The sequence below is a fragment of the Hyperolius riggenbachi genome, chromosome 8 (assembly GCF_040937935.1).
Source record: "Hyperolius riggenbachi isolate aHypRig1 chromosome 8, aHypRig1.pri, whole genome shotgun sequence".
Taxonomy (NCBI): Eukaryota; Metazoa; Chordata; class Amphibia; order Anura; family Hyperoliidae; genus Hyperolius; species Hyperolius riggenbachi.
In genome coordinates, this window is record NC_090653.1 from 258,912,089 (window position 1) to 258,935,344 (window position 23,256).

Below are 23,256 nucleotides of genomic sequence, written 5' to 3' on the forward strand. Positions count from 1 at the left end.
CCCGGGGAGTTGGGTTACGCCACCAGCGTCCTCTCACCATGTCGTCAGAAGATCCGTTTCATTCAGGCAGCAGCCGGAGGAGAAAGTGACTGCGACCGCCAAGTCGAAAGGTCAATGTTAATAAGTATTGGAAGGGATTATACGGTCAGATAGTCACAGAGATACTAGTTCACCAGGGATCTAGTTGTCATCTGTAAATATTCAACTGGCCGCAAATGAAGATCTCATCCCAGGTGATGTAAAGAGGCTTGCATTGTTTGCTTAGGGAAATGCCGCAGGCGACTCAATGACAGTGAAAGCATGTCCCAGATTTAGTGCCCTGCCCATTCATGCAAATAAGGATTATTTCAGAACAAAAACAAATCTGAATACCACTTGTTATTCAAAATAGCCAAAGAATGTCATTAGTCAGGCTGGCTGCACACTAAGGGCTCGTTCAGACCATGCGTGCTACCATGTGCATTTTGGCAGCGCGCATAGTGTGCGACATGCAAAAAACGGTAGAAGGGCATAGACAGCCCTAAGTTCTACCGTTCCCATCATATGCGCTGCGCAGCAGTTGGATGTGCTATCGCGCTGCTGCATGCATTTACGGGAACTGCAGGGCAGATCCATTCACTGTAGTGAATGGGATCTGCAGCGCATAGTAGCGCAGATGGCGTGCGATCGTACGCGTTGCGTTCCGATCGCACAGCCATCTGCGCTGAATGATCTGAACAAGGCCTTAGCAGTGCAGGAAAGGTTACGTTTGTATGCATATGCGTTTGTGCATTTGTATTGCGTTTTCCATGCGTTTTCTATGCATTTGTGTTTTTGCACTTTGTGTGCGTTTTTTACACGTTTGTGGTTCGCATATACAAAACGCATATGCGTTTTTCTATTGCGTTTTATGCAAATCACTAGGTCACTAGGAAGGCAACAGGAAGCGGAAATACATCAGAAAACATCATTTTTAAAAAAAACGCATGAAAAACGCATACAAAACGCATTATATTGCATCACCATTGACTTTCATTATGAGCGTTTTTTATGTGTTTTTGAAAACTACGCAACAAAACCAGCTTTTTTAAAAACGCACGTTATAAAACGCATATGCGGTTTTATATGCATTTTTAGATTTGGCCCATCGACTAACATTGCAGGCAAAAACACTGCGTTTTCCGCAACTCTAGCGTTTCTGCTTAGTGTGTTCCCAGCCTCAAGCAGCTAAATTTAAATGACCGCTCCAACGAAAAATATAAGCAGTTAAAATCTGCCCGAACCGACAGTTTTTGAACTAGTCCATCTCCTCATGGAGGGTTCTCAGGAATTTCTTTATTTTCAAAAGCATTTCCTGAATGGCAGTTGCTAAATCTATGAATCCCCACACCAATCCAACAGTAACTGTAGTGAAAATAACATTATAAATAAAATTGCCTATTTTTTTAAATATGCATTTATAGATTACTTAGTCAGGGCTTGTTCACACCTTGGGGCGTTTTTGCCTTTTTTTCAAGCACAGGAGATTTTTAAAATCGCCCTATAAAGATTGTGCAATGATTCCCTATGAGAGTTCTCATCTGAGCGGTTCGTTTCCAATCCGCTCAGCAAAGCGCTGCCTGTACCATTTTCTGAGCGTTTTTGCTCAAGGGAAGGTATAGGGAAATCGCAAAGCACTTGAAAAAGCGCCTTGTATAGCGATTTTTCCAGCGTTTTCATTAATAAATACATTGTATTTATTTACTTCCGGATCCAAGAGTTCACTTCCTGACATGCGCCAGGAAGTGAAAAAAGTCGAATCGCTCTGCAAAAGCGCTTAGAAAAAATATTGCCCACAAAATGAAAAAGTCACTGCCGTCAATGATTTCAATTTTAGATGTGAACAAAGCCTTAGTGTTTACTCATTGTAAAATCTTTCCTCTCCCTGATTTACATTCTTAAATTTATCACTGGTGGTGACATCTTTAGTCCTGCCAGGTGATCTGTACAGAATGTTTTTATAAAACAAAAGCCGTTATTTCCCACAATGCAACGAGGTTCACAGATAGCAAACTGTCAGGACCTTGGTCATGACATCACACTGTGGGAGGGGTTTCACCACAATATCAACCACACAGATGTCCCTGATGATCTAATCGAGAAAAGGTAAAGATGTCATTGCTGAGGGGGGGGGGGGGGGGGGGGGGAGAGTTATCAGCTACTGATTGGAATGTAATTCGAAAGTTTCTCTTTAAGAAAACGAAACCATCAATAATGCAATAGTTCTGGATCAAATGGGCGCATTGGCTTCTCTGTTTTCATACAATAGGGTGTGAATAATCAGACTGAAAATCCGTTACATGTCACACAGTAATGTGATACAATGCTCCCACAATGGACACATTTACATTTGCGCATTGCCTCCGTAGTGTGTCGGATTCCGTCATAAGAACGCGAGCTGAACTGTAAGCTGCTGCGAGCTACACCCGCTTTACAAACGAACGCCACTGTTCTTTCCATACATTATCGGATGGGCTAATCTTTTAAATCCAGTGTGCAATGCGCATTACAATAGATGCAGTGTGAGCGTAGCCTTATGCCTCTTCCCCACATTCGCGCTGTGCGGTAACGCAAAAGCAGTTGCACCACATGGCACTTGCGTTTCGATGCAAATCTTAGGATTCTGCGATGATTGTAACCAGGGATGAGCAGAAACGACGCCAGTGCAAATTTACGCATCATAGTTCGCATCTACGCATCGTAGTTTGTAGGCGCAGTTTTAAAATTATGCTTACGAATTTACGCGTAGCGAAGTACCGCTACGTGTAGTTTACACCCGCTACTCGTAGTTAACATGTGTCTTGCAAAGTAAACTACAAATGCTTTCCTCGTGTCTATTTTCCCGCGTACAATTGTATGCTTACAAAATTACGCATTGGAAAGGGGCATGTACGCATGCACGTGTATTAATGCGGAGATTTTTCCGCATTAGGGCATAAACGGCCGCATACACTACGCTTCCACTAGTCTACTAAATGCATACGAAGCGAATATTTGATTTCAAAGACATAGTTTGGCGAAGCGTAATTGCGTAAAACTACACGTAGTTCCAGCGTAGCGAAGTTGGCTGACTACGACCATCCCTGATTGCAACAGAAGCATAGGGACGTCAGACAGCGCAGTCTATGCACTTCTCATGGCCCTGTGGATCGCCTCGAATCGCGACGCCGAAAACGCGATTGTGGGTAAGAGGCCTTGGGGGTGAAAGACCAAATGTTCAAAACTTGGGAAAGTGGAGACAAGTCCAAAACCCAAACACCTATCAGTGATCACTAGACGCCTTAGACAGCGCTAATTTTGGTAAACTATTAGCTCGTTTCCACGCAACGCAGAGCCCCGGCAGTAGGCGGGGCTTGCAATCCCATTCATTACACTGAATGGGATCGCGGGTTGAAGCGCCATGAAATGCAGCAAACCATACGTGGCGATTCAGTGGTGAATCGCCGTGCATTTATGGAAACAGCAGACAGTGCAGTCTGTGCACCCTCTGGTGCTCCTGCAATCGCGTTTACATAAGCGCACATGAAAGTGCACAGTATGGAAGCGAGCTCTTAGGGCCCGTTTCCACTAACGCGAATCTGCATGCATTTTCTGCATGCAGATTTGCATGACATATACAAGTTAATGGGCCTGTTTCCACTACAGGCGAAATTCACTTACCCCCTCAGGTGAAAAAACCCCATCCGCCTCTGTCAGAGTATTCAGCGCGGTTTAAACGATTTTGCATTATTGCGTATGCATTTTCGTTTACGCCAGGGCCGGATTTACCATAAGGCACTGTAGGCTTGTGCCTACAGGCGCCTGATGATAGACAGGCGGCTCACTCCCCTCCTTGCGTGCCTCACTTCCTATTTCCCTATGCAAAAGTCCCAAGCAGGACATAAATGAGAGGGTACTTACCCAGCTCTCAGCATTCCACTGATGAGATATTCCTTCAGTCTGAGGCACTAGTAGCTACCACTTAATACTGAGGATACCTCTGGCTACCTAATGCTAAGGGACAAGTAACTGCCTATAAAGGGCAAAAGAAGTATCGGGGAAGTGACAGCGGGGAAAACCAACACACTTGTGGTGCGGTTCGGCGAGTGTTTGTAGGTTCATGGAGGGCGAAGTCTAAGGTGCCAGGACATCTGTGCCTATAGGCTCCGGTGATGTAAATCCGGGCCTGGTTTACGCATGCGAAAGTCAATAGTAATCAATGGCCACAGTAAAATCACATAAAATGAAAATTCGCATACGCATGAGAAATTGCAAGCGGATTTTTCTATGCAGATTCGCCTGTATAGTGGAAACAGGCCCTTAGGGCTGGAACCCACAGGAGCGCTTTTGGCAGCGTTTTGGCAGCACTGCGATACGCTAGCAGTTTGCCAAAACGCTGGGCTAATGTTAATGGATGAGGCAACTTCCACAGGAGCGTTTGCGTTTCTCAGAAACGCAAACGCAGGACATGCAGCATTTTGGGAGCGTTAGCGCTTCAATGTAAAGTATTGAACCGCTAGCGGAAACGCTCAGCAAAACGTAAACTGAGCGGTTTTGCTAGCGTTTTGCGGTTCAGCACACTGTAACAAAATGAAAAATAATTCACAGGACCAATCAGGATAAAAACGCAAAACGCAAAACGCTAGGCACCCGCTGGGGAAAAAAATACAATGTTGCAAAACACGACCAAAAACGCGCATGAATCCGCTTGCAAACCGCTCAGACAAAACGCTAGCGGTTGCGTTTTGCGTTTGCTGATTTCAGTGGGTTCCAGGCCTTAGGCCTTGTTCACATTGCTTTCGGCTCGTGTGTCCGTCCGCAGTGGGCTTTTTTCCCCGTGTTTTTTAAAGCGTTTTCTGGCGATTTTCTGTGCTTTCGTTCATTTTTGTGAGAGCTTTTTTAAGCGCTTTTGCAGAGCGCTTCCGTCTTTTGTTTCGGAAAAAAATCTGGAAAAAATAAATGCAATGTATTCTTTGTAAAAAAAAAAACGCTCACTCAATTGCTTGCCAAAGCGATTTTGTGAGCGTTTTGCGTTTTTCCTATACAGGGGAGGACTGGGACCTTTTGGCCTGGGGGGACAACACAAACTAGAGGCCCGTTTCACGGCATCCCCAGCCCAAAGCCATATCTTTCTTGTGTGCAAATCTTCAAATTGTGATGACTAACAGCCCCAGCCACACACACACACTATGTACCTGATGCCTAACCCCATTTCTCCGCACAATCTACCTGTCTGTGTCTGATGCCTAACCTTAAAGGAGTTATCAGGCTTTTTTTTCTTTTATGAAAATAAGTGCTACTTACCCAGGGCTCGTCCAGCCCCAAGCTCCCAGCATGTCTCTTGCTGCAGCTCTGCAGTCAGCTGTTCGCTGCCGCTGCCTCCCAGCCCCCGGTGATGACGTCAGGCCAACTGCGCCTGTGCGAGCGGCGCTGTCAATCACGCCACATAGACCAAAGCGTACTGTGCAGACGCAGAACTACTGCGCCTGTGCAGTACACTCCGGTCCACGTGGCGGTGATTGACAGTGCTGCTCGCACAGGCGCAGTACAGGCCGACATCCAGGTCGGACTGGTGCCATCGCCGGGGACTGGGAGGCAACGGCAGCGAATGGCTGACTGCAGAGCTGCGGCGAGGGACATGCTGGGAGCGTGGGGCTGGAGGAAGCCCCGGGTAAGTAGCACTTATTTCATTAAAAATGCCTGATAACTCCTTTAAACAACCCCCCCCCCCCCCACACACACACACACACACACACACACACACAAACCTACCTACCTGGTGATGCCAAACCCCACTCCTGCCCACCCACCATACAAACTACTTGTCTGACACCTAAAACCAACTACCTGTTTGACAGTGCCTAACTGCCTGCCTCCCCCCTCCCCTGCCGTCAATCACACCACAAGAAGAAAAAACGTTCCCCTCAGGCCAGGGTCAGAATGGGGATGATTATCACACAAAAAAAAACTCAGAGGGCACTGGCCTGGGCAGAGAATTGAATTTGACAGCAGCAGCAGGCAGGCAGCAAAGTGTGAGTAACTCAGTGACAAGAAGGGAGAAGAAGTACAGAAACAAAATTTATAAAAACCACCTTCTCCTCTGGCAACCTGGACCCGACCTCCTCTATCCTCCTGTCTCCTCAATCCTACACCTCCTCCTCCTCCTCCTCCACAGCAGCAAGCAGCTATAGGCAGGGCCGGATTTAGGGGCAGGCCCCCAAGGCCGGTTCCTAGGGCGCCAGAATCCACCTGAAACTGAGGGGCGGGTGGTGACAGGCTGACCCCGAGAGCCACTCCGCAAGTCCGCACATGTCCCCTTTACTATACCTGCTTAGTGGTGCAGGCGGGAGCGAGCGGCTTGTACAGGTGGAGGCGGGACTCGGGAGGCTGGAGCGATCAACTCGCTGTGATTGGGCAGCAGCCGCCCTGCCCCTCCCCTTCCCCCGCATCCTCAGCAGGAGCAGAGTCCCTCTCACCCTCCGCTTCCAGCGCCGAAGGTTCCTCTATCGCTCCAGCAACTGCCGCTGTGCATCTCTTTCCAGTCGGCGTCTTTTCACATGTGACTCCAGTCACATGATGGGAATCGCCAACAGAGGGAGATGCACAGCGGCAGCTGAACTGATGGAGCGATAGAGGAACCATCAGCGCTGCCAGCGGAGAGGTGCGTGACTCTGCTCCTGCTGAGGGAGGGGAGGGGGGGGGGGGGGTTAGGGGCTGCTCTGGGGGAGGGAAGGTAAACAAGGATGCACGCACGCATCGTGTTCTGCTGGAGGGGAGGGGGGTGGGGTTGAAGAGTAGCATCGGGTATACAATGCTACAGTGAAGGGGTCATCATTTGACTGGGGGGGGGAACCTGACTACCTATTCTAATGGGATACATACACACACATCATCTATCTATACTGAGGGGGAGCAGCACCTGACTACCTATGCTAAGGGGGGCAGCACCTGACTACCTATGCTAAGGGGGGCAGCACCTGACTACCTATACTAAGGGGGGCAGCACCTGACTACCTATACTAAGGGGGGCAGCACCTGACTACCTATGCTAAGGGGGGCAGCACCTGACTACCTATACTAAAGGGGGGCAGCACCTGACTACCTATACTAAGGGGGACAGCACTTGACTACTTATGCTAAGGGGGGGCAGCACCTGACTACCTAGGTAGTACCTACCTACTACCTATAGTAAGGGGGGAGGGGGGGCAGCAGCTGAACACATACTAACATGGGCAGCACCTGACTACCTATACTAAGGAGGGAAGCACCTGACTACCTATACTAACAGGGGCAGCACCTGACTACCTATACTAAGGGGGGCAGCACCTGACTACCTATACTAAGGGGGGCAGCACCTGAATACCTATACTAACAGGGGCAGCACCTGACTACCTATACTAAGGGGGGGCAGCACCTGTATACCTATACTAAGGGGGGCAGCACCTGACTACCTATGCTAAGGGGGACAGCACCTGTATACCTATACTAAGGGGGGCAGCACCTGACTGCCTATGCTAAGGGGGATAGCACCTGAATACTTAATACTAAGGGGGGAAGCACCTGACTACCTATACTAAGGGGGGCAGCACCTGACTACCTATGCTAAGGGGGACAGCACCTGTATACCTATACTAAGGGGGGCAGCACCTGAATACTTAATACTAAGGGGGACAGCACCTGAATACTTAATACTAAGGGGGACAGCACCTGTATACCTATACTAAGGGGGGCAGCACCTGACTGCCTATGCTAAGGGGGACAGCACCTGACTACCTATGCTAAGGGGGACAGCACCTGTATACCTATACTAAGGGGGGCAGCACCTGACTACCTATGCTAAGGGGGACAGCACCTGTATACCTATACTAAGGGGGGCAGCACCTGACTGCCTATGCTAAGGGGGACAGCACCTGAATACTTAATACTAAGGGGGGAAGCACCTGACTACCTATACTAAGGGGGGCAGCACCTGAATACCTATACTAAGGGGGGCAGCACCTGACTACCTATACTGGGGGGGACAGCACCTGACTACCTATGCTAAGGAGGGCAAAACCTGACTACCTATGCTAAGGGGGGCAGCACCTGAATACCTATACTAAGGGGGGCAGCACCTGACTACCTATACTAAGGGGGGCAGCACCTGACTACCTATGCTAAGGGGGGCAGCACCTGACTACCTATACTGGGGGGGACAGCACCTGAATACCTATACTAAGGGGGGCAGAACCTGACTACCTATGCTAAGGGGGGCAGCACCTGACTACCTATACTGGGGGGGACAGCACCTGACTACCTATGCTAAGGGGGGCAGCACCTGACTACCTATACTGGGGGGGACAGCACCTGAATACCTATACTAAGGGGGGCAGAACCTGACTACCTATGCTAAGGGGGGCAGCACCTGACTACCTATACTAACAGGAGGCAACACCTGACTACCTATACTAAGGGGAGGAGGCAGCACCTGACTACCTATACTATGGGGGGCAGCATCTGACTACTTATACTTAGGAGTGGAGAACAACAGGTGACAGCATCTGACTAGCTATACTATGGAAGGAAAGGGAGGTGCAGAATTTGGCTATCTATACTAAGGAAAGGGGGGCACGAGGTACAGCATCTGACTACCTATACTAAGGGGGGCTGTGCTCCTATGTACAAGTGTAACTGTACTGGGCATGCACGAGTATGGTCCTCACATTCCCGTTAGCACAAAGTCTCTTGAGTACAGAAGAAACAGATATGCACAAAAAGTTTTGTTCTCAGTATATGGCCCATACTCGCACAGGCCCAGTACGGTTGCACACAAACGTGAATGCAGCCACAAGGAAGAGGAGAATCTCAGACAGCAGTGAAAGGTGTGAGTATGCTCAGAGGACCTGAGCACAGGAACAGTGGGCACCGGGAGGGGGGGGGGGGGGCACTGATGACAGTGGGCCTTGGGCGGTAAAAAGTACAAATCCGGCCCTGGCTATAGGTGGCATCTCCGACTCTCAGCCCCCAGAGTGTCCGACTCCTCCAGCCAGGACAGCCAGCCTGCCACTCGTAGCCGCAGCTCCAGGCCCCCAGCCCCCCCAGCACAGAAAGCTGAAGAGTGAGACAGCTCACTCCGACGACACCTCAGGCACAGCAGCACAGGGGAGGACTGTGTCCGACTCCTCCAGCCAGCCACTCGTAGCCACAGCTCCAGGCCCCCAGCCCCCCCAGCACAGAAAGCTGAAGAGTGAGACAGCTCACTCCGATGATACCGCAGGCACAGCAGCACGTTGTGGGCGGCAATGGCTCCAGGCGGGGGGCGGAGTCAAGCAGGGTCAACCCACCGGGCCGGAGAGGATCTAAGCTATTTGTGTCCTTGTGCCGCTCACATCCACCGCAGGCGCAGCCACGCACAAGGGCACACCACGGCCGGCCGCCTCAGCCCCTTCTCTGATTGGATACTTCAACTTGCCGGGAAATATCGCGCGAGGTTGCGATCCCCACTGCGAACCTTTTACTTGTGGTATGTCTGCGGGCGGCTGGCCCTAATTACTTAAGATTCGGGCGGCCCGGGGGGCAATTGCCCCCCGTCCCCCTGGGCCAGTCCTCCCCTGTTCCTATACCTTCCATTGCGGCAAATCGCCTCAAAAATGGCCCAAGCACCGCTTTTCAAAGCAGATCGCAAACGAACCGCTCAGATATGAACTCTGTCATAGAGAATCATTGTACAATCGCTTTCAGGGCAATTTTTAAAATCGCCCGCGCTTAAAATTTTACACAAACGCCTATAATGTGAACAAGGCATGAGACACAAATTTTTCAAACACATTTTTAGCATTGTAGAAATGAAACTATCTGTTTGGCTATTCTGTCACATTTGGCTCATCCCCAACAGAGAGACATCTCTTGCCTAATCATTGCAGATGGCTGAAAAGCCGTCATTATTACTCACTGATTCAGTGTACCAGAAAAGCAGGATTTACAGAAGGCTACAAGAGGGGGATTCCGACTGGAGGAGAGATTTGTTTGGTTGCTGCAGGGATAGGATGCAGCAGAAGCAGTCTGGATAAGAACTGTATTGATCAGATTGGGCCACATAGGGTTAAAGTGCAATTGCACTCTTGCACAGGAAGTAAAACAGAGAGACATGCACCCTGTATGTTTTTAGAGAGTTTAGGATCAGATTTATACAAAAAACAACAACAACAAAAACGGGATAAGTGTTTGTTTTTCTTGATAAAAAAAACAAAACATTATTTTTGACTTTCATTCGACTAGATCATTTTGGTCGAATAAACTGGAAAATGTTATTGTACCGTGTATAGGCACCATAATGCTCCCTCATCTGTGCCTAATCACAGGTTCTAAATTGATGTCACCCCTGTTTCAGCTGACTGCCATGACAGAGATGAAATTCCATGAAAGCAGGAAGTAGACACACTGCAGATTTATTGAAGGATATGTATCAGCTGTAACAAAGAAATGTTTTTCTTTAAAGTGAATGTTTACCGGATTAAAAAAGAAAAAAGTCAGATATTCACCTAAGGAGAGGGAAGGCTCGGTCCTAATGAGCCTTCCCTCTCCTCTCCCGGTGCCCGGTCCCGCGCAGGATCCCCCATAGCAGTATTCGACCAGTTCGGTCAAATACTGCCACTTCCGCTGCCGAAGGGATGTTTCGGAAGCCTTTGGGAGCACTCGGGCTCCTGAGGACGGGGCCGCTCCATAGTACGCGAGCGCCCTCTATGACGCACTCGCGCGTACGTAGTATGGAGCGGCCCGTCTTCGGAAGCCCGAGTGCTCCCGAAGACCTCCGAAGTCCCTGCGGCGGTGGACGCGAACGGGGGAGCCAGCGCAGCAACGAGGGCACCGGGAGAGGAGAGGGAAGGCTCATTAGCACCGAGCCTTCCCTCTCCTTAGGTGAGTATCTGACTTTTTCTTTTTTAATCGGTACCCATTGGCTTTAAGGTTATTCCTGCCAGATTTGACCAATCTGCTGGGACTCTATAGGGCTTGAGGCCTGGAACCCTCTAGAGTGCTTTTTTGAGCGTTCAGGAAGTGCTTTTTATCGCTAGCGATTTCCCTAAACGCTCTGCCAATGTAAATAAATGTAACAAATTCCACAGTAGCGATTGTGATTAGCAAAATCGCAATCGCAGGACATGCGGCATTTTGGGAGCGTTTGCAATGTAAAGTATTGAAGCGCTGGCAAATCGCTCATGAATCGCTACACTTAGCAATTTGTGTGAGATTTTAAATTACTGCAAACTGTAAAATAATAGAAATAATAATTTGAAGGGAGCGATCAGAAATAAAATCGCTAATCGCAAATCGCTATCAGAATCACTGCCAAAAAGTGTACACTTTTTAAAATCGCTACCAAAATCGCGGGAAAACGCTCATGAAATCGCATACAAAACGCTAATTAAATGCTAGCGATTGTGATAAGGATTTGTAGTGGGTTCCAGGCCTCAAGGTGTTTTTCTTTCTCCCAAATGATTGATTACTGTGTTAGAGAAATGGAGCAGTAAGGCCTAGTGCACACCAGAGCGGTTCGGCTGCGGTTTGCGATCCGCTTGCCGCTGCGGATACGCTTGGGTTATGTATTTCAATGGGGTGGTGCACAGCACAGCAGGAGGCGTTTTGCAGAAACGCATACTCCCGGGCTGCTGCAGATTTTGGATTGCGGAGGCGTTTCTGCCTCCAATGTTAAGTATAGGAAAAACGCAAACCGCTCTGAAAAACGGCACTTCAGAGCTGTTTGCCAGGCGTTTTTTGTTACAGTAGCTGTTCAGTAACAGCTTTACTGTAACAATATTTGAAATCTACTACACCAAAACCGCAAAACGCTAGCTGAAACGCTGCAGAAAAAGAAGAAAAAGCGTTTCAAAATCTGCTAGCATTTTGCTGATCTGCTAGCGGTTTTTGGTGTGCACCAGGCCTATCAGATGGGAATTTTATTATGCAGCACTGCCCTTCTCCTCTGATAACCGTGGTCTAATTGTGGAGGTGAAGCTGTTGTCTCTGATGCTATGGTCAATGTGGGCTCATTTCCTCTCATCATCACTAATTGAATCCTCTTTCCGTAGAATAAGATCGTGGATCAGTGCGAGAAGCTGCAGCTGCACACGGCCGGGATCGAGAAATATCTCGCCGAAGCCTTGCCAACGAAGATTCCGCGAGTGGCGGTAAGAATGAACTCATTATGTAATCACTGCAAGGGCTTATGGGTATGGGCGTAACAATCACCTCTGCCACCCACACCAGGGGGGGCGGAGGCTTCGGGGGCCCCTCCTCCTCGCTCTCCCCAACCGCAGGTGCAGCCAATTACCAAAAAACCACCATGTTCACTCAAAAAAAAAAAAAAAGTCCCTGTCACCTCCTCCCACCATGCAGAGTAGCGGGAGCGTCTGTAATGTTTTCCTGCTTCCAGAGGCTGCTTCACAGCAAAACGCTCCCTGCTGCCATTCGCCAGTTCCCAATCACATGACCCTTTATCGGGTACAGGTACCAAGGAGGTCCCATGCTATCGTTTTTGCAGGGGGACCCTATTAATTCTAGTTACCCCCCTGTTTATGCGGGATGAAAAGGATGAGGTTGGAGAATATGAGACGTGCAGCAAATTAGGCTGGAGTTTCGGAAAAAGGTGTCTGCTATTGGTTGGTAATCCCCCGCCTTGGTCACCAGGGCTGTGGAGTCAGTAGAAAAAAAATCTTTCGACTCCGACTCTTCAGTTTACGAAAGTGCCGACTCCGACTCCAGGTACTCAAAATGCCTCCGTCTCCGACTCCCTGACTCCGACGTCTAATACTAACTTTTGTCCACAATCATCCGACTCCTTAGTTTATGAAATCACGACTCCGACTCCAACTCCGACTCCAGGTACCCAAAATTGCTCCGACTTCTCGACTCCGACTACAACTCCGACTCCACAGCCCTGTGGGTCACATCAGGTCATAGTGGGGATTGCTGAAAGATTAATAAATTAGCAATCATTTGGTAGCTTATAAGTGCTGAGAAATGCTGGCTGTGCTGTGTTCATGAATGAGACGTTCTTGTATGTGTTGCATGCCATGGCAGTAGCCCAGACTCTAAGGACCCTTTCACACTGTGTAAGTTGTGTTGCGATCAAATCGAACCGCAACGGAGTAAAAAAGTCACACCGTGCGGGAATATTGCGACCATACAGTGAGGCATGCAGGGCAATAAAAGTATGCCTCACTCCTACTGCTAACGCAAGCATTGTTCAACTGAGGCACTGTTCTTGTGCCCAGTGGTGGCTCCAGTTAAAAAAGTTTTGGGGGAAAAGGGGGCATGATGGCTGAAGGGGCTCAATTGGGTGATCAAAATCGATGTTTGTATGGCGAGCCTTAGCTATTTTTTGCCTACCTCAAGTGATAACTTAAGGCTACTTACACACCAAGACGTTGCGTTTAGGGGACGTTATAGGGCACATAACGCAATGCCTGGTGGTGTTGGAGCAGGACGCTACCAAGAGCTGCGTTACAAGCAGCCAGGGCCAGTTCAAGTAACAATTGGGCCCTAGGGCAGAATTAGCCTGGGCCCCCCCCCCCCCCAACAGACACACCTCAACCAAAAAACACTATTAGAGGCCCTTTGTTGCAGCCAAATTTCCCTCCTGGGCCCCTGAGCTTGCTGCTGACCCTCCCCCAATCACCTCCCAACTTAACAGACTCTGCAGAGTCCCTGGGGAGCAACAGTTAAGATGGGGAGGGACACCTTTGGGGCCCCTACAGGCTCTGGGGCCCTGGGGCAATTGCCCATTTTTTCCTATGGTAGCCCCGGCCCTGCAAGCAGCTCTTGGTGCGCCTGCTCTGTCGGAGGCGCCGCAGAGACCATGTGAACGGAGCTCTCCGCATCACGTGGTCCCGCAAGCCAATCAGCGGCCGCTCCAAAGAGTAAACACTGCAAGTGCAGTGAATGCTAAGTAGCCATGTGTCTGGCTACGTAGTGGCCTCTCCCCGCCTCCTCGCTGCCCCAAAAATAAAAAAAACACCTGTACTGAACATGTGCAAACAGTCTAACGCTGCTTAGCCGCGTATAAGTACTGCATGCAGTACGTTGTCTTGACGTGAAGCGTTACTGTGTAACGCAAGGTGGGCACTGTGAACAGCCCAGTCCATTTTTCATTGCTGTGTGGTGGGCTGCGTTACAGGCTGCTCTAACATGCGCCTGTAACGTCCCACTGTGAAAGCAGCCTTACTAGTTCAACAGTGATAGGAACCAGGTGTAAACATCACAAACAGAAAACGTTTTGAGCAGAGCAGATTGTCCAAATTATGGTGCTATTATGGAAGAAAGGTTACCTACAGATGTACTTGGCTAGTTGGCTGGCTTACTTGCTAGCGAGCTGCTCCTGTGTAGACAAATCACAGACAAATCGTTCCAGTCGCCAGCCTGTGTCTGACGACTCTATAAGCAAGAGGAGGGGGAAGAGGCAGGAGGGAGAGAAACACTGTGTGTAATTCCTTATCTTAGTAACTAAGCATTGTTGCAGACCAAAGCTTGCATTGTACAGACAGGAAGTTTTGTATAAGGATAATACCATTTCTTGGCTAATTTAAAAGAAAAACAGTAAGCTTTCAGCTAGCGAGCACTCTTCTGACTTTATTACTGTTAACTGACAATGTTAGAACATACAATCAGAAGGAGGTAGATATACAATATATATTTTGCAAATGTAATTGCCATGCAAATACATTAATTACATGAGATCTAGCAAGAATTGTGAGGTATTTATGGCAAATAGATAAGATCTCTTGTTTATTTAACACCTGCAAAGACTCAACCTGACAAAGGGCTGGTGCACACCAGAAGAGCTTTTGTGAGCGCTTTGTGATTTTAAAAGATCCTGCTAATCAGAGGCGGGACAAGGTCCTCCAGCACCCAAGGCTGAGACACCAAAGTGCGCCCCTCCATCCCTCCCACCCCAGCCATCACACACTGATTGCTATTAGACTAAGAGGGCCACAGGGCCCACAACCTCCCCAACACCTTTATATCTAGTTATCTGGCTTGCAGTCACTGCTATGTATCCCCTTTTCTTATTTCTTTCTGCTTCATACACAATTAGGAATGACAGCTGAATGAATTGTGCGCCCCCTCCTACACAGCGCCCTGAGGCTGGAGCCTCTCCAGCCTACGCCTCGGCCCGGTCCTGCTGCTAATGTTATCCTATGAGTGTGTGTGCACACTGGAGCGAGGTGATGTTGTAAAAATCCCCCATAGCATTTCATTAGCAAGAGCTTTTAAAATCAAAAGCGTTTAAAAAGCTCTTGTAGGCCTAGTGCACACCGGAGCGTTTCCGCTGCGGTTTGCGATCTGCTTGCGGGTGCGGATCCGCTAGGGTAATGTATTTCAATGGGCTGGTGCACACCAGAGCGGGAGGCGTTTTGCAGAAACGCATACTCCCGGGCTGCTGCAGATTTTGGATTGCGGATGCGTTTCTGCCTCAATGTTAAGTATAGGAAAACCGCAAACCGCTCTGAAAAACGGCACTTCAGAGCGGTTTGTCAGGCGTTTTTTGTTACAGTAGCTGTTCAGTAACAGCTTTACTGTAACAATACATGAAATCTACTACACCAAAACCGCTACACAAAACCGCAAAACGCTAGCTGAAATGCTGCAGAAAAATAAGAAAAAGCGTTTCAAAATCTGCTAGCATTTTGCGGATCTGCTAGCGGTTTTTGGTGTGCACCAGGCCGTAGTGTGCACCAGCATAGAGAGTTTTTACAGACTCTTTCATGTTCTGTGTGTACGGTGCTGGAGCCTGTATAGAGTTAAAGTGAACCAGAGATGAAGCACCCTCATGTATGGCCTGGTGCACACCAAAAACCACTAGCAGATCCGCAAAATGCTAGCAGATTTTGAAACGCTTTTTCTTATTTTTCTGCAGCGTTTCAGCTAGCATTTTGCGGTTTTGTGTAGCGGTTTTGGTATAGTAGATTTCATGTATTGTTACAGTAAAGCTGTTACTGAACAGCTACTGTAACAAAAAACGCCGGCAAACCGCTCTGAAGTGCCGTTTTTCAGAGCGGTTTGCGTTTTTCCTATAATTAACATTGAGGCAGAAACGCATCCGCAATCCAAAATCTGCTGCAGCCCGGGAGTATACGTTTCTGCAAAACGCCTCCAGCTCTAGTGTGCACCAGCCCATTGAAATACATTACCCTAGCGGATCCGCACCCGCAAGCAGATCGCAAACCGCAGCGGAAACGCTCCGGTGTGCACTAGGCCTGAGTTACCATATATATATCAGTGGGAACATTAGAGAGAACACCTGCCCTGCTCTCTGTTGCATCCTTCACTGCTCAGCCTGCTTGTTATCAGCCCTGATAAAATCCCAGACTGAGCATTCAGTCTGGCTTTGCTCAGGAATCATTATAGCTGAGTCTGTCTTCTCTGATGTCTTTTCAAGCCCAAGCCCGCCCCCTTCTGGCTCTGCTATAATGACTCAGCTATAATGATTCCTGAGCAAAGTCAGACTGAATGCTCAGTCGGGGATTTTATCAGGGCTCATAACAAACAGGCCGAGCAGTGAAGGATGAAACGGAGAGCAGGGTAAGTGGTTTCTCTAATGTCCCCACTGATATATACGGTAACATACATGAGGGTGCTTTGTCTCTGGTTCACTTTAAAGAGAGACTGACGTTAAAAAAAAAAAACTCTTTCACTTACCTGTCCTGCAGCGGTCCTCCACGATCCTCCGTTCCCCGCCGCCAGCTAGTTTCAGTTTCACTCGCGTTACCATACGCAATAGCACCCTGCGTCAGCGCAGGATGCTATTGCGAACAGGAACGCAAACAAGGCTACGTGTGGCAGGGCTGCGCAGGTGCAGTGGCGCATCGACTTAAAGTCATTCTAAGCGAAACTAGCTGGGGCGGGAGGACGGAGGATTGTGGAGGACCGGCACAGGACAGGAAGGCTGCGCGGAGTTGGCAGAAGCCTCAAGTAAGTGAAACTCTTTGGGTTTTTTTATATATTTTCAGTTCTGCTTTAACTGTATGTTACTGAGCGGGAAAGGGGGGGGGGGGGCAATCAGAGGGGCACAGTGATTCCCAGGGAGGGTCAGTGCCCCAGCTGGCCCCAGTGTAGCCCCATCACTGCCTTTGCCCATCTGTTGAGACAGCCAGGAGACACAGCTGAGAGGTCAAATTACTACTTGTGCTTAGTCACAGATGAGGGGGAATTAGACAGGCTCATCTCTCTAAACACAAACAGGGGGCATTTCTCTGTTTTCCTTCTGTCCTGTGCAAGTGCACTTTATTAACAAACGTTAATTTGGACATTGAGCTCCCCATGGGCATTCATGTTACAGCAGCAGAAAAAATACCTACATTTACTTTTCAGGATTATCATGTTTAAATATCTGACAGAAATGCATCAGTTTACGTTGCTGCTGATGGAGACAGGATCCCCTTCTTCATTTGTTCCCTCTTCAGATGAGACTTCTAACAGCCAGTATATGTCTGCTGGAGCTGAATAGTTTGCAACTGTGGGCAGCGAGCGAATTAATGTCCGTTTTTTCATCTTGTCAGTTGGAAGAGGGAAAGTGAAGGGGGGATCCCGGTGTAGCAGCCCAGCTGACAGTTGAGGGGCTGCCAGATATTGAGTAGAATATTGGAGAGTTGAATCGGGCCCAATTTGTTTTCTATCTCATCCTATTTTGATGTTCGCTTTGAGGCAATCTGCCTGACTTCTCCATCTCATCCATCATCTATCTCCTTCTGTAGAGTACAGCCCGGGTGGCTCGTGAAACGGTCATTCAGCGCCTGACGTTTATCCGCAATGTGTGCGAGAACGAGGAGCAGCGTCTGCTGGAGCAGGTCCATGCGGAGGAGGAGCGGGTCCAGCAAGGGGTCCTCACCCAGCGAGCCCACTGGACCGAGTCCTCTAAGAAGCTCTCCGGCATCAGGAACTATCTGGTGGACATGCTGACCAAGATGGACGACCTGAGCCTGATAGTGAGTGGAGTTGTGTTTATGGTGGAGCGGGATAACTACAGCATGTGTGAGAGAAAAGGACTCCTCAAAGCTAGTCTATGAATACTGGTTGTTGTTGACTTCTAATATCTCTGCTATCAAAAACACAGTGGGGTTGGTTTAACAACTTTGCAGTAAGGTGGAGTACGCTGTGCATACATTACTGGAGGGAACCATGCTTATTGTGCCTAACTAAGTAAAGCTATGTGAGGCTAACCTCAACATGACTAATTCATTGTGCTGTGGTTGGTTGAGCATATCTGCTACATGACCACAGGCCAGGATAGGGAGCTTTCCATTGTGACCAATATGTTCAGCTTCATGGAAAGCCAGAAAAAGTCTCTAATCATCCATTCCTCTAGCTATAGGAGCTGGCAAGCAGTAGAGGAAAACCCTAAGAGCAATAGGGATCCCCCCTAACTCTAATACCAGCTCGCTATTGCCGCCAGCAGAGGAAGTAGCACTTTGCTGGGGTGAGATAGCCTCCATCTACTTTCACCATGATAACTTCTGGTGGGCACAGGAGTTCTTTCAACATCCCTTGGCTCGGCCCAGATATAAGTGATCAGATAAGCAAGCAAACGTGTCCTGGCTAATGCTTATGGGGTTTCTTTTGTATTGCTTGCAGCCTTTTTCCGTGTTGTTCGAGGAGTGTCTTAAAGGGTACCTAAACTGAGGAGGATATGGATTTTTCCTTTTAAAATAATACCAGTTGCCTGACTCTCCTGCTGATCCTGTGTCTCTAATACTTTCAGCCACAGCCCCTCAACAAGCATGCAGATCAGGTGCTCTGACTGAAGTCAGACTGGATTAGCTGCATGCTTGTTTCAGGTGTGTGATTCAGCCACTATTGCAGCCAAAGAGATCAGCAGGACTGACAAGCAACTGGCATTAACCTCCCTGGCGGTATATTAAAAACCGCCAGGGGGCAGCGCTGACGTTTTTTTGTGTTTTTTTTTTTTTAAATCAAGTAGCGAGCCTAGGGCTCGCTACATGATAGCCGCTGCTCAGCGGCATCCCCCCAGCCCTGCCGATCGCCTCCGGCGATAGGCGATCAGGAAATCCCGTTCAAAGAACGGGATTTCCTGGAGGGCTTCCCCCGTCGCCATGGCGATGGGGCGGGATGACGTCACCGGCGTCATGAACGTTGTGATGTCTAAGGGAGTCCCGATCCACCCCTTAGCGCTGCCTGGTGCTGATAGGCCAGGCAGCGCAGGGGTCTAGGGGGGGGGGGGGGGCTCTACAGCGGAGCGGATAGCGGCGATCGAGTGCGGGGCAGCGGCGATCGGTGTGCTGGCGCAGCTAGCAAAAAAAAAAATTACGGAAATCGGCCCAGCAGGGCCTGAGAAAACCTCCTGCGCGGCTTACCCCGAACTACGTTCGGGGTTACCGCCAAGGAGGTTAAAAGGAAACCTCCCTCTCAGTTAAGGAGACTCTGAAGCCTCCGGTAATAACCCTTTTTTAAAGTCAGTTTTGTTCAGCACTAATGGTTTAGCTGAAACGCCGCTATCCTGTGGCAAAACGAGGCTTTATTCACCCCCAAATACCGGGGCAAAAATCCATGACTTTCCTGGTCGTGGATTTTGCTGCCCGGGGAGGCAGAGCTTTGAGCTGCAGCTCTGCCTCCAATCACGTCAATCTCCCACAGATCTCCGCCTCCTCCCGTCCCTCTCAGTGAAAGAAGACAGAGGGGCGGGAGGAGGCGGAGATCCGCGGGAGATAGACGCAAATGAAGGCAGAGCTTTAGCCCAAAGCTCTGCCTCCAACAGGAAGGAGCCCCGCAATTTGCCCACGGGCATTTCAGGGTGATTAAAGCCTAGTTTTGCCACAGGATAGCAGCGTCTCAGCTAAACCATTAGTGCTTAACAAGACAGGCTAAAAAAAGGGTGATTTTTTGGAGGCTTTAGACTCTCTTTAAGGTTCCTTTTAAGTAGGTCCATTGTCTTCAGGCTTTTTCACTCAACTAACTGATGTTGTTGGCTGCACTTCTATTTAATACCTCGGCCGGTACTTTCGGCAAGAAATACAAATAATATCAGGATAGGCAATAGTAAAATATCAGTAAAAATTACCGATATTTTACATATTATAATCTTCCAATATTCTACTAGGGGCTATTTCCTGCGCCTAAATTACAGCAATGCCCTTTTTGCAAATACACGTTATCACGCGATCATTTTTCCACCGCGTACCCTAAAATCTCTTTAGACTGTATCACTGAAACGACCATCACAAGCTTAGTAGACTTCAAATCCTGTGTGTCTATCGACCTCCCACTGATCACAGCATGGTCAATAAAAATTATATTTCAACTGATTTCAAAAAGCATGGTGGTTGGGGGGGGGGGGGGGGGGGGGGAGGGGGTCTTTCCTGTTTTTAAAGGGAAACTGAAGTAAGAGGTATACGGAGGCTGCAATATTTATTTTCTTTTAATCAATACCAGTTGCCTGGCAGCCCTGCTGGTCTATTTCTCTGCAGTAGTATCTGAATAACACCAGAAACAAGCATGCAGCTAGTCTTGTCAGTTCTGACTTTAAAGTCTGAAACACCTGATGTGCTGCATGCTTGTTCAAGGGCTATGGCTAATAGTATTCGAGGCAGAGGATCAGCAGGACTGCCAGGCAACTGGTATTGCTTAAAAGGAAATAAACATGGCAACCCTCCATATACCTCTCTCTTCAGTTCCCCTTTAAGTGTGTTAAAAAAGTGGCAATGATCAATAATAATGCAAATTTTCTCTCTTCCCCAGAATTCGGAAAATGAAATGGAAGAAAGGTCAGTATCTGAATAGTAAATTCATATGGTATATTATATAGCACTAGGCCTAAGGGCCGTTTAAAAAACGGACGCTAGGCTGTGTCCGTGACCCCCACACTACCTCATTAGTGCGCACGCCGCACGCTCGCACGACGGAAAAACACACACACACAGGGACATGGGAAGCAGAGACACTTGCCTATTATTATATAGGATGTTGGCATAGTGGTTAGCTCTTCTTGCAGCGCTGGGTCCCCGGCCGGGGACTATCTGTATGGAGTTTGTATGTTCTAATCGTGTCTGTGTGGGTTTTCTCCAGATACTCCGGTTTCCTCCCACATCCCAAAAACATACAGATAAGTTAATTGGCTTTCCCTAAATTGGCCCTAGACTACGATACATACACTACATAATACATACATAGACATAAAACTATGGCAGGGATTAGATTGTAAGCCCCTCTGAGGGACAGTTAAGTGACAGGACAATATACTCTGTACAGCGCTGCGGAAGATGTCAGCTCTATATAAATAAATAAAAATAATAATATACAGGTAGATGTGTTGCATAAGAACACATTGTAACTATACCCATAAACGGAGGAAGGAAGGTCCAATTTGTCCCTAATTTACCGAAAGCCCTTCATTTATATTATCTTACAGTATGTTCAACATTTGCACCATTTTAGAGCAAGAATGATATCATTCATTAGCTGACAATAGTCTGAGCACAAGCTTTCAAAATTATTCAGATTCCTTCATCAGGTATTATACCCGATGGAGAAACCTAAAGGGCTTTGAAAGCTTGTAACATTAATCTACCCTGTCTTTTGTCAAAACTACCAGAGCAGTTGAAAGTACTTAAAGAGGCCCTGTAGTGACATACAGTAGAATGCAGTCAATTATTCAGTATACCTGTTTTTATCGTTATTCTCTTGTATTCGGCTTCACAAACACTTCCTATAGCTACAGTACATATTGCTGCATACTGGTATGTAACCCCCTCCCTCCCAGTGATGCTTAACCTAGGCTGTTTAGCTATGCATAATTCTCATTTTGGGACGACCAGGCATTATTTTCACTGGCTTTGGAATACTCAGAAATAAACATTCCGCAGAGCTGCCCCTGACAGGACTAAACATTCCGCTGAGCTGCCCCTGACAGGACTAAACACGCCTGTGATACATTTCAGAATGTAAATCAGGGAGAGGAAAGATTTTACATTGGGCATATGCTGAGTGCTGACTAAATGATTTATAAATGCATATTGTAATAAAAAAAAAAAATAAACCCTGCAATTTCATTCATTACGTTTTTTTTACTACAGTTCCTCTTTAACATCCTTCAAGTAAAAACCTAGCAGAATTGTCTGTAAGACTCCTGCCCCCTGAGGTGTTAATAGTGAGGGCATTTGGGAAGGTGAATGAACAGTTTAACCTTTTGGGGACCACGTATATGAGATCCTACGCCACACTTGTGGCTGTTCTAGCCTAATGCGGCGTAGGCTCTACGCCGCCCGCCGTTTCCACTTCTGATGCAATCGTGCACACCCGAGAAGAGAGATTAAGCTGTCATATGACAGCTGACATCTCCCCTGAGTGATCAGCAGCCATCGCGCAGGCCTGCTGATCACATGATCACTAAGATCGCCGGCAGATCGTAGTGATCACCATTAGCGATGCGGCGGTAGGGGGGAAAGAAGATCCACTCACCTCCCTGACGTTCCCGCAACGATCGGCGCCCCCTCCACTCTGGCAGACATCTCCGCTCCCTCTGATGTCAGTGCCAGGTCCCGGCTTGATGACGTCATCAAGCCGCGACCCGGAACTGAGCGACAGTAGGAGCGGAGATGCTGGCCAGAGCGGAGGGGTCCACTGCGGCTCATCGCTGGAGCCTGGAAGGTGTGTGAAGGCTGCTGGAGAAAGGGGCGACATCTGGAGGCAGGGGGGACACACAGACCAGCATGCCCTAACAGGGCAAGCTTATCTCAGCATGCAAATATCAGAAAGCTTCCTATTTCAGATAAGAAAAGCATACTATGACCGGAAGGTAATTGAATCCCCCTCCCTTTGAAGAGTTTACACAGCAATGGAAGCCTGTTGTTTAGGTGATGTTTGCTGTGGGAGGGACAGTAAAGGCTCATACACACGTCGGATTTTTCCAAACGTTCGGTCGTTTGGACGTTTGAAAGTCCGGTCGTTTGGACATTAAATTGGGTGTGTGTACGGTCGGTTGTTCACCTGATAAGACTGGATTTGAACGACTGACCGTACACACGCCCAAACGACCGGACGTTCAAAGTCCATATGACCGGTCGTTTGGAAAAATCCGATGTGTGTATGCACCGTTTAAGGTGCGTACACACGCCGTATTTTTACAAATTACGGGTCTGTCTGACCCTCCCGCGGGGCGGGTGTTCTGCTGACAGTTGCACGTGAGTACAACCTGTCGGTAGACTGTTAAGACTCGGCGGATCAGTCAAAACAGTCTTATCAGTCTGCCAACAGCTTGTACTCATGTGCAAC

General features: G+C 48.4%; 1 protein-coding gene across 1 annotated transcript in view; it reads left to right on the plus strand.

The window, feature by feature from the left end:
- The window catches only part of BSPRY (B-box and SPRY domain containing), a 51,454-nt gene that overhangs the window by 23,907 nt on the left and 4,291 nt on the right, over positions 1–23,256 (plus strand). Inside the window, exons 2-4 of the mRNA XM_068248700.1 lie at positions 12,063–12,161; positions 17,727–17,957; positions 20,725–20,750. Of these exons, the coding sequence (XP_068104801.1) occupies positions 12,063–12,161; positions 17,727–17,957; positions 20,725–20,750 (356 nt within the window). The remainder of the gene's footprint in view (positions 1–12,062; positions 12,162–17,726; positions 17,958–20,724; positions 20,751–23,256) is intronic.